This window comes from Suricata suricatta, chromosome 5 (assembly GCF_006229205.1).
Source record: "Suricata suricatta isolate VVHF042 chromosome 5, meerkat_22Aug2017_6uvM2_HiC, whole genome shotgun sequence".
Classification (NCBI taxonomy): Eukaryota; Metazoa; Chordata; class Mammalia; order Carnivora; family Herpestidae; genus Suricata; species Suricata suricatta.
Genome location: NC_043704.1, coordinates 89,829,819 through 89,842,597, shown reverse-complemented (window position 1 = coordinate 89,842,597; position 12,779 = coordinate 89,829,819). Strand labels below are relative to the sequence as shown.

The 12,779-nt window shown below is 34.5% G+C and overlaps 1 protein-coding gene across 1 annotated transcript in view; it reads left to right on the top strand.

The window, feature by feature from the left end:
- The window catches only part of NAALADL2 (N-acetylated alpha-linked acidic dipeptidase like 2), a 669,400-nt gene that overhangs the window by 366,385 nt on the left and 290,236 nt on the right, over positions 1-12,779 (top strand). The window contains exon 9 of the mRNA XM_029938743.1: positions 273-392. Coding sequence (XP_029794603.1) covers positions 273-392 — 120 coding nt within the window. The remainder of the gene's footprint in view (positions 1-272; positions 393-12,779) is intronic.

The following is a 12,779-nucleotide window of genomic DNA, read 5'->3' as shown; positions in this document are numbered from 1 at the left end:
CATACTATGTTAACCATTTAAAGACATTTTCTTTTAAAATTTTACTTTTTTCAGGAACATGCTTAAAAGTATTTTGTCATATATGTTATGTAACTCCTTACCCCCTTTATTTAAAATACTTTTATAACCTTTGTACCCTCAAATAGATTTTTTAAAACAGTTGTATACTACAGTGAGTTTAAGTAGAAAGTGTTTCTTATTCAACACGTAACTGAGAAATTAAACTCTGTTACTTTTACTATATTAAAGATTTTTTTGTTTATTTGTTTCAGGATTTCAAGAAGGTTCTGCAAAGAAATGTTGTAGCTTATGTCAGTCTCCATAGTCCCATAAGGGGTAACTCAAGTTTCTCTTCTGTAGCTTCACCATCTCTTCAGCAACTGGTGGTAGAGGTAAGATGAACTACTTTTTAATGAAAGGAGTATACAAAATTGTCTGTTTCAATATAATTTGGTATGTCTTGATGTTTTCACTTTTTAATATGCATAAAACCATCCACGTTTGTGTGTGTGTGTTGATTTATTTATTTTGAGTGAGAGAGAGAGACAGACACACATAGAAGGGGGAAAGGAGAGAGAGAGAGAGAGAGAGAGAGAGAGAGAGAGAGAATGAGAGAATCCCATGCAGGCTCCACACAATCAGCACTAAGCCCTATGCTGGGCTTGATCTCATGAACCAGGAGTTTATGACCTGAGCTGAAATCAAGAGTCAGACGCTTAACTAACTAAGCCACCCAGGAGCCCCCAAACCATCTATGTTTTAAGGAATTATCTATTACTAATGTTTTATCAATATTCCTTTAACCAATTTCTTATATTCTGCAATTCTGTATTTGTTATGGTAATAGTTGTAGTTAAATTTTATAGTTATAGAGAACATATGTACAAATATAAATATTTCTTAAAAATTGAAATTTAGCTTTCAAGTTCCCAATTCTATTGATCTTGATATTTTTTGATAAATTTGGTTACTTTTGGAGCTCTCTCCCGTCATTCATGTTTTGAGCAAATTTGGGACCTGCCCTATCTTTTCAACAATATCGTACTCTGCCTAAAAGCAGGATCTCTGTCTAGTTCCTAGACTATAGCCATAACTAATTCAAGATATTTAGAAAATATTATTTGAAAAATACTATGGAAATGGGCAGCATACATTTTCTAGTTTGTGATAATGTCTCACTAGTGTTGTTTATTTAAAAAAATTTATTACTTCTGGTCTGTTTCAAATATTTTTTCAGAACACCTTTCCTGTTTATTAGTTGAGTTCAGGCTTTTATTTTTGCATTCTTTTTATGACTTATACTACAGATAAAATGATACATGTTGTTTCTAAGAATGGAAGTAATCATACCACCACTGGGGGTGTTTTCCTTCCACCCCCAAGGGTTATTTGGTGTATGGTAGAAATGACCATTTCAATGCCCACAGAGAGTGTCATAGGAACTGAACTAGAAAAAAAAGAGACATAACAAACAGTGCTTTAGATTAGCCATAATGCTTGATTGAAATGTAATGCAAACCAACATTTTATGACTTTCATAAAGTATTTTCTAGTTTAATAGTTTTCATTGACATTTCCATATGTAGTAAAATAAAGAGGACATTATGAAAGATGAAATGGATAAATCTGTACATTTGCAACCAGCCAAACCTCAGTGTGCATGCCCTAAATTATATCTAGTTCTGCAAGTGAATTCCTCATGCACTTTATAGTGCTTTGCATTCTATGACTCTCCTACTTGCCTGAAAAAGTCAAAAGAAAATCAGCTGTAGATGCCCCTCTTGGAAAGTTAAGATATTTCTGTACAAGTGAGATATCAAGAAGAAAGTATTGGCTCGAGTGCTAACTGGGAAAGGTTAGTTTAAAATTTGTCTTTTCCTTCTCATGTGTTACAGGGTTTATATTTTGAGAACCTTGGGAGATATGTAATCATTGAAATTCATAAGCAAATAGAAGTTAAAAACTGTTAAGGACTATAAAATCTAGATAAACATTTATCTATAGAAATCTGAGAATAAAAGGCTATTCAAAATGTTTTTGCATCACTTTGTAACAGAGAACTATAAAATGTTAGCATTTGAACCCAATTATTTAAAAGCACAGTGCAGTTTCTCAGTAATGAATAGTGACACGGAAGGTGTATCTTCTAATCTGTTTGGGAGAAGACACTTTTTGTTCTATAGTTGAAAATATTTCTATTCTATTCCAATAATTTGTATATAAATTCTAATTTATACAAAGAAGAATTCCTTTAAGTTGAAAGAGACTATATGTGTATATTCTATAGGACAATTTAGAAAGATAGGATTATCAGAGATTAAAAAAAACAAAAGCATATGCAATTTTTATAAATGGGAATTACTTAACTATCTATATTGAGTTTTATTAATATGACACAAATACATATGATAATTTAAGATATATTTTGCATACAATAATTCAATGCCAGATATTTTTCTTTAAAATATGTCAACACACTTGAAAATATAAAGGTGAAGAGAACTGAAGGAGACAAAACCTCACAGTAATTCATATAGTTCAAAATAATTTAACACCAGTGGCATTTAAAAAAGAAAGATTTAAAATGTTTATTTCAAAAAAAGGAACTGATTAACTGATTATAACATCAGAACATAAGTAACATTACTTACAAACATCAAGATATTTTATCAGTCTTCAGGATCTCTGTATTTTATCATTTTACTTAGATTCTGTTACCATATGCAAACACGTTTCATATAATCTAGTATACACCAAACAGCCAAGCGAAAACAAATTAAAAATGATTTTTCTACAAAGAACAATATTTTTTATAAAGCATGCTAAATTGTGAAAGACATAAAGATTACACAGAATTTTAGGTACTCATATAGCAATGTGCAGAATCAAAAAAAATTAAAAAAAAAAACCTCCTTAGGTCCATGTGGTAGAAATAAATGTATGAGATGGAATCTTTAAAGTTTAATATACAGTACAGCATTTTTTAAAAAAAGACTCAACAAATATAAGATATTTTATGGATTGTAAGCTTGGTAAAAAAAATGTGAAGTAATTACCCTAAATCAAAACCAGTTCAAATTTCACTCATAGTATGTTATCACAATCAAGGAAGATGATAGTTTCATTGTCGTTGGTCCATTAGACATTTGTATGCTATTATTTTTGTTTAAGTTAGATTTACTGGATGATTTGAAATAATTTACATATAGTAACTAATGTTCTCCCTTCTTAAGTATCAGGTTGATAAATTTTGACAAGTGTGTACAAGTAGGTAAACACCATTATAATCAAGATACCTGGTATTTTACCTCAAAAACTTCCCATTATAGCTCTTTGCATTCAGTCTCCTCTCTTCTTCCCAAGTTCCTGGCAAAGACTATGATTTTTGCCCAAATGGTTTTTCTTTCAGAATTGCATGAACAATGGAATCCTTCCGTATATAGTCCTTTCTGTGTGACTTCTTTTATTTAGCATAATGATTTTAAAAATAAAATTTAAAGTTTAATTTTGAGAGAGAGCATGAGCAGGGGAAAGGCAGACAGAGAAACAAAGAATCTGAAGCAGGCCTCTGTCGGTGCAAAGCCCCATGTGGGGCTTGAACCCATGAACCATGAGATCATGACTTGAGCCAATGTCAGACGCTCAGCCAACTGGGCCACCCAGTTGCCCCCTAGGATAATGATTTTTAAAATATACCCATGTTGTTACATGTGTCAGTAGTTTTACAACCTCTGTGACAAGGAGTACAAGTCAGTCATGTCTGAGTTGAATGCAATGTAGGTTTGTAGCTCTTCCTCCAGCTTGATATTCTAACTTCGATTTTGAAATAAAGAGGACTGACATTATAAAAAGCCATTTCCCTGAAATTAGTTTACTAAATTTGAACTGAATCATACTGAGTAGAGAGGATGACATTTTTTAGGCTTCAGAAAGGTTTGCTGAATATGAATCTACTACCAGTGACTATAGGCTTTTCTTAGACTTCATGAAAGACTGACCTTAAAAAAATTACCTAAAAAATAGAAAATCTGATGACAAAACTAGGTAATAGGAACATGAGATTTAATTGCACTGCTTCTCTCTTTGGTATTTATTTGGAAATTTTCATTATCACTTGAAAAAAATCTCAAAAAACAATTTTTCTAAATTGTAACACTGATAACTAATAAATTAGTTTATCTTTTGAAAGGAGTAATAATCTGCCAGTGAAGTACCCATTGAATGGTAAATAAGAGGCAAAAACTAAGGCTTTATGTGGTTGATTTTTTTTCTGTTACTTTTGTTAGCGTTTTGAACCAGCATTTCTGCTTCCTTTGTGCTACCAGTATTTTTACTAAAAAATAATAGTTAGTTCACGTAAAGTAGCTTATAAGTTTTAGAGTTAAAGAATCTCAATTTAAAAAACTAAAAATTAAATATTAATATTTTTAAATCCCTATTTCAGAAATAACTATACACTTTCAAATTATAAACTACCTCTCTATATCCTTTGCAAAAATGTTAACTTCATATTAATATTTTACTTATTTACATTTTACAATGCAAAAATACAGTGAAATGACTTGTTTTAGGTTTGTAGCAATAATGTTAATATGTGCATTATAGACATCAAGAAAGTAAGTTAAGTACATAAAAAAAGGATTTTCTCAAAAATCTGTAAAATGTAAAACATTTATTTCTTTAATGTTTGTTTATTTTTGAGAGAGAAAGAGAGAGAGAGAGGGAGCGAGTGAGCTGGGGAGGGGCAGAGAGAGAAAGGGGGACAGAGATTTCAAAGAAGGGTCTGTGCTGACACCAGAGTTCACTATACAGGGCTTGAACCCAAGAACCATGAGATCACAACCTGAGCCAAAGTCAGGTGCTTAACCAACTGAGCCACCCAGGCACCCCTCCAGTAAAATATTTTATATGAACTAAGTCTTTGGTTGTGAATTCTTCCAGTCTTTGGCCTGACATTTCACTCTCTTCCTGGTAGCAACATACCTTAATTATTAACCTTATGCAAATCTTCTAAACAGCATTTATTGTTCCAGTATCTGATACAAAGCATGGTGAACTTAATGTGGTATTGACGTTTAAGAAAAATTGTAAGTCTTTATTATCTACTCTCTCTTTCACAAGCATTTGAGATAGATAGATGATAGATAGATAGATAGATAGATAGATAGATAGTTTTCATTCTACTGTAGATTATATAATATTCTGTAGAGATTAATGGGGTCCCAATGCTCCCTAAATGAGTATGGAATAAAAAGGGAATAAAAGATCTTTTAAGATCCATTTTTAAAAGAAAAATCTTTCTTGAAAATAATTTCCACTGACTAAGTGTTCCATAAAGGATATACAGGTCAATGTTCTCTTAGTTAATGAAACACAAGTGCCTTCTTGCAAAATAAGTTGTGAAATTAAAGATAAATAAGATTACTCCCTAAATAATAATTTTAAATATATAATATATATATTGCCTTTTCACCTTTATCTTTTGAAATCATTTTTCATAGTTCACAGAAGGTATTGATTTTCCCTTTAGAAAAACAGAGTTTGATCATCCATATATTTCTCAATGCTCTGTAAGTCTCAAGTAAATAGTGAAGAACTTTCTAAGAGGTTATTTTGGGGAAGCCTGAAGCATTCGTACATATGAAAGTAGTCAATCTAGCTATATTCTCCTTAAACATCACTTTTGAAGCACCTGCGAGACACTGGCAAACCTGATCAACACCAAACTATTGCATCAATATTGTAAAACTGTCCACATGATACACGATGTTGTTGTATATTCAGGCTATGAAAAAGTAGCAAAGGTATTTTTCAGTTTTATAGTGTTTTTTTTTTAATTTTCATGTTTTACTTTTTTTTTCCATAATATTTTATTGTCAAATTGTTTTCCATACAACACCCAGTGCTCTTCCCCTTAAGTGCCCTCCACCATCGCCACCACCTCTCTTCCCCCCTCCCCCCTCCCGTTTTACTTTTTAATACCAAGAACTGCCCACCAGAAAGTATAGTACGTATATCTCAATTACACTGCATTCATTGGAGCATTGAGCCCAGACCCGGACTCCAGGCATACTTCGTTATGAATAGCCCCAGTCTGCTTCAGAGCTCTAAAATATGATAAATATTTTTATAAAGAGCCCAACTGTATATGGCATTGTTGCAGGTGTTGTAGGAAACAAAATTAGTAGATGACATGTCCCTGTTGCCCAGGAGCTTATGACTTTACCACAAACCTAAGACATGCACAAGTAGCTAAAATATAGGGGTGAGTGTGAAAGGTGCTATCCTGGAATTCACAGGAAGAAGGCAAGGAAATCAGTTTAATTCAGAATCATGCATCATATAACAGTGGCAGAAAGATCGAATATACTTACAATCTGGAGGAAACTTAACGGTCTGCCTTGTCAAAGCCTAATACTTTGATCATGTAAACGACTGCTTTCTTACTGAACTACTAATGCTTTTCAAATCACGCAACTGATGTCCATTTCCATCTCCTTGCTCAAATCAAGCATAACTGTGTTATGCTCCTGATCTGTTTCTTTTGTGTGGAGGGGTGCTGGGCGGCTACCGCTGTGTCTGCTGTGGTACTTGTACAGTTAGTTGCTACTGAGCCCCGCAGTGCTGGTTCCCATTCCGCCTGACCATGCCGCTGTTCTCTAGGAGTCAAATCAAGACATAGGAGACATTTTAGCCCCAGAGAATCATTGGCTCAAATGCTTGAGCTTCCAGAAGTCTGAATTAAAAACAATAGTTATTGATTAAATTTTTTCCTCTTGACCTGCATGGGTGAGTCAGTCTATTGTCTGCCTCTTGATTTTGGCACAGGTCATGATCCCTATGGTTTGTGAATTTGAGCCCCGCATTGGGCTCTGCACTGACAGCATGAAGCCTGCCTGTGATTCCCTCTCTCTCTCTCTCTCTCTCTCTCTCTCTCTCTCTCTCTCTCTCTCCCTTCCCACTTGCCCTCTCTCTCTTTCTCAAAATAAATGAAAATAAACAAAATTTTTTCTCTTGATTTTATTTTTATACACTGTGGAATTAAAATAACTAGCCCTAGTATACTGTGGCTGCCCTAACAGAATACCTCCGCCTGGGCTCCTGAAAGACTAGAAATGTATTTTCTTACAGCATGGAGACTAGGCCAGGTTAAGATTCAGGCAGGGCAAATTTCTCCTGAGGCCTCCCTCCTTGGCTTGAAAAGAGCCACCTTCTCACTGTGTCTTCACAGGGTGTTTTCCCTGTGCATGCTCAGTCCTGGAGCCTCTTCTACTTCTTATAGGTCCTACTGGATTAGCACTCCATCCTTATGCTCTCATTTCACTTTATGGCCTTGAAGGTCCTACCTCAAATATGGTCACATTGTTGGCTGGGTTTCAACCTCTAAACTTGGGGAAGAAATAATTTACTCCATAATATTGACTAAAATGCAGAGTGGAGGAGTACAAAAGGTATGGTCATCAAATTAAAATAGCTGTCTTGTCTTTTTCTCTTTTTCTCTTGTGATTATTTTAATACAGAGTACTGAAACAGAGCTTAATTTCTATTCTACTTGCCATAAAATAGAAAAGTAGAATTGACTGTGAAATGCTCTCTACTGGCTTGCCTTTCATGATATATGACATAGTTTTTGCTTGTCTATTTGTTTTCATCTTTGTTAGTTTTTATCTTTTGTTTAGTGAAGGAGAGAAGTTCTCTGTGCTTTTTTGTTCACTATGAATTGCAACTCTTTTCAGTGGATTCTACTTAATTCTACTTAATTTATCTTCTTTCTGCTGCTTCTACTACCAGTAGCCGGCTAAAGTGACCATAAAGACTAATAAACTGATTTAAAATCCTATCTTATACTAATTTACCACTTCAATCAAGTGTCGCATTAAAAACTGTGATTCTATTGGCAGGTTAATCTATCTCCTAGGTTTACAGTACTTTTATTTGTGTTGAAACCAAGCAATCCCTCCAGTTTATTACTGTTTTACAAGGTTTTCTATTCAGTATACGCTGGCAATTTGTAAATCCCTTTTTATTTAAATCTAGATGTCAAGGGAAGTCTTAGATTTTACCCAAAACCCTGAATTTCAGAAGGCGGCTGATTTAAATATTTGGGTGACATAGCCAAAGAACAATGCAAGTAATTAGAGATATTAACATATTAATAAATTGAGTGTGAATCCATTCGTACAAAATGAATGTCACATTCTTAAAATCGCTTTGGCTGAGTTAGTTTTAGTCTGTGACTTTTTAAAATTTTTATATATTTTGAGAGAGAGAGAGGGAACAAACCAGGGAGGGACAGAGAGAGAAAAGGAGAGAAAGAGAATGTCAAGCAGATGAGGCTTGAACCCACAAACCTTAAACTCATCACCTGGTGGAAATCAAAAGCCAGATGCTTACCTGACTGAGCCATGTAGGCACCCCTAATGTGTGACTTTTTTTAATGTTTATTTATTTATTTTTGAGAGAGAGGGAGAGGGAGAGATTGAGAGAGAGAAAGCGAGCTCAGGAGCAGGGGTATGGCTGTTGTACCGCTCAGTGCAATGCAAGAGGAAAGGGTTACTCAAAATGGTTTGGAACAGTGATCCCCCCGGAGGGACTACACCAAGGAAAACTCCTTTAAGCAGGAGAAGGATGGATGAAGCCCCACTTTGGGTAGCTCTTTTATATTTATTGGAGAGTGAACAATAGTATGTGGAAATGAAAACAAAAATAAGTGAATAAATCATGTGAGACATACCATGACCCTAGGTACGTGACTGCCTACATATATACATACAGCATCTGCGAAGCAAAGCACTTCTGCTATTTTCAGCACATGCTGTTCCCAGCACGTCTTGTTTATCTCCTTGGCTGAGCAGCTACTATGTTCCGTGTGTGCTGCATTCAGCACACACTGCTCTTGCCTTACTTTATCTCTTCTGTCCTCTGTATTCCAACAAGGGCAGAGAGGGAGCGAGAGAGACAGAATCCCAGGCTCCTTGCTGTTAGTTCAGAGCCTGGAACTCACAAACCCCAGGATCTGGACCTGAGCCGAAAGCAAGAGTTGGATGGTTAACCGACAGAGTCACCCAGGCACCCCGGTCTGACTTTTTGAATAGTGTATTAGACACCAGACATCTCCAGGATTCAAAAGAATGACCATTTACTTAGGAGAAGTATTAGTGAGTCACCATTTTTGGCAGGTTGGATAAAACTGTTTCAACTGTATGTATCCTGTGATAAATAGAGCACATATGAACATAGAGCACCACCCATACAGGATCATTAATGAAGTATAATACACTTGACCATTTTAAAAAATGAAACTTAGTCTGATGAACAAGTGTCCTTTATCTCCACTTGATCTTAATATCTTTTGGTTAAAAACTTACCACTGATGTCATCAGTTAATTATCTATATAGCAGTTACAATAGTAATGTTTTGCCCTTATTATATATGACATTTTATTTAAAGTTTTTATGAGTAATGAAATTAAACAGAAATGGCTTCATGCTTAAGAAAACTTTTCAAACATATCTACTGGGATGATTTTAGTTTCTATTGGCATGTACTTCTGCAAAGTAAGTTATATAAATGATATCTCCTTTGCTTTTGTTTGTTATTTCTATTTTTTAAGTTTATTTATTTATTTTGAAAGAGAGAGGATGCAAGCAGGGAAGGGGCAGAGAGAGAGAGTCCCAAGCAGGCTCTGCACTGTCAGCATGGAGCTTGCTGCTGGGCTTGAACTCAGAAACCATAGATCATGGCCTGAGCCAAAATCAAGAACTGGATGTTTAACTGACTGAGCCACACAGGCATTCCTGTTATTTCTATTTTTTTTATTTTTAATTTTTTTTAATGTTTTATTTATTTTTGATACAGAAGAGACAGAGCATGAGAGGGGGAGGGGCAGAGAGAGAAGGAGACATAGAATCTGAAACAGGCTCCAGGCTCTGAGCTAGCTGTCAGCACAGAGCCTGACGCGGGGCTCGAACCTACGAACGTGAGATCTGACCTGAGCTGAAGCCGGAGGCTTAACCGACTGAGCCACCCAGGCGCCCCTGTTATTTCTATTTTTAAGGAGCTTGTTAACCAAGCAATTTTGTATTTGTGTTGATATTTTGCATTTGAATGACCCACTTGATTTTTTCAGAAAATAATTTGTTCCTATATACTAACAATGAATTATCTGATGGAGAAATTTAAAATGCAATGCCATTCACAATAGCACTGAACACAATAAAATACTTAGGAATAAATTTAATAAAAAGAGTGAAAAACCTGTACACTGAAAACTATAAGAAGTTGATGAAAAAGATAGAAGACACAAATAAATGGGGAAAAAACCTCATGTTCTTAGGTTAGAAGGATTGCTATTATTAAAATGGCCATGCTCTGCAATGTGGTCTACAGGTTCAATGCAATCTTGATCAAAATTCCAATGGTGGGACACCTGGGTGGCTCAATAAGTTAAATTTCTGACCCATGATTTTGGCTCAGGTCATAATTTCATAGGTGGTGGGATTGAGCTCCATGTCAGGCTCTGTGCTAATAGCCTCTCCCTCTGTTTCTACTTCTCTCTCTCTGCCTCTCTCTCTCTTAAAATAAATAGACATTAAAATAAATATCAATGGCATTTTTTCACAGAACTATAAAAAGCTATCCTAAAATTTGTATGGATTCACAAAGACCTTAAAGAGCCAAAGTCATCTTGAGAGAGTAGAACAAGTCTGAAGTATCACATTTCAAGCTCTGTTACAAACTATACTAATCAAAATAGCATGGTACTAGCATAAAAACAAACACAAAGGCCAATGGAACAGAACAGAGTACAGACATAACCTTGTGTATATATGGTCAACTAATTTTTGACAGAGTACAAGGAACATACAATAGGGAAAGGACATTCTCTTTAATAAATGCTGTTGGGAAAATTGGATACCCAAATGCAAAATGTAGAGCATGGTGACAATAGTGAATAATACAATATTAAATACTTAAAAGTTTTTGTAGAGTAGATCTTAAGCATTCTAAGTACACACACGCACACACACACACACAATTATCTGTGTTCACCATGTGAGGTGATAGATATGTTAATTATCGTGATATGGACAGTAATTTTACAATATATATTCATGTGAATTCATTTTATACATCTTAAATATATAATTTAAATGATTTCAAAGAAAACATCTAAAATGAAAAATCTAAATAGGCTCTTGGTAAAAATAGCAAAGGACATAAATGCTTTGACTAAAGAAAGAGTTTTCTTAGACAAAAGGAAATTAACATAGTAACAACTGAATGCTTGAACAAGTAAGCATGATGATGAATCTTCCTTTAAACTCACATTGCCCAGTGTGTGCTGTGAAAGGTATACCAAGTAGAACCTTCAGTATGTGTCTAACACATGGCAAAGATTCAGGGGTAAATAGAACATGTCTTTCCCAGACTTGTTTTGCTCTAGAACCTTTTTCCTACAGGGATCTTGTGAAAATGGTCAGAGAAATGTTACTTTAAACAAACCCCATATGCATCTAAAAATTGGAATTTTTATAGAAGCTTAAAGTATTCAATCCCTTCACTTTGAAAATGGATTTCTTCACAGGGCAAGATCTACAATTCACAGACAGTTTTTTAGAAACACACTTCAATATACAGTGCTGATAAGACTTGAAGGCACTGATTATTCCTTCCCTTTGATCTGGAATTTCACCTGCAAATTTATAGCCTTAAGCATCCTATAATTTGACAGTAATCTCTCTGCAGTTACTACTGTTAACTGTATTTTTTAGTAGAAGAATTATAATTTTAAGACCAGGGTGATAAAATAAATTGAACAGCAGAAGAAATTAAGCTATTTTAACTCTGACACAACAATACTCCTGAGGGCCATGATAACAATTTTCTGTATATCTCCAAAGAGTAGAGAAATTATTTCAATTCAGCCTACGGAAGAATTCTCAAGTAAAATGAATTATCTAAAGGTGCTCAAACATTGTACAGGTGTCTTGAAGCGGGGGTTGAACATTTTTATGAGTGGTTGCTCCTGCCAGTCTTTATTTACATAAGAATTCACTTGCGAATCCATCCTTTATTTATTTATGTTTATTTGTTTGTTTAGTTGCAAAATGTACATGACAGCCTGCTCTTAGTTTCTGGGTTGTTAACTTTCATGTTTATTGCTTATTTATCTATATTGAGCCTTTACAAATTCTGGCTCTAAATCTATAAATATATATATTAACAGTTGGTGACTATAATAGGCCATGACAATTTTAAGTCCAGTGTTGATGTTTATAACTGTCTTCTAAGGCAGTGTAACTGCATGAACATGGAGAGTAGACACATTCATGTATGATAACAATTTCACCCCGAAGTAGCCCCAACTCATTTATGTGAAGTCAATAGCAGACACACAAAGAGTTAAAGGTGGCAGTAGCCCAGATGGAAAACTGAAATAGACATGAACCTAGAGAGTATTATAAAGAAAAACTAGTTTAGAATCACAGCATCAAAACTGGTACCTTTTTCCACAGTACACTTTTCTAAAGTAAAGTAATCCAGAATTATTTAGTTTGAAAATTTCAGAAATTGAATAAAGATACTAATTTATAAATTATGTTTTACATGAAACTCAGTCATCTTTGAACCAAAATGACATACTTTCTAGTTGTATATGGTGCAACATCCAAAATGTTAAGCAAGTTTCACTAATATTCAGTGGGTAATTATAGGTTAAGAAAATAATAAGATATTGCAGGATCCCAAAATGAGGTGACAGGCTCAAGATCTTTGG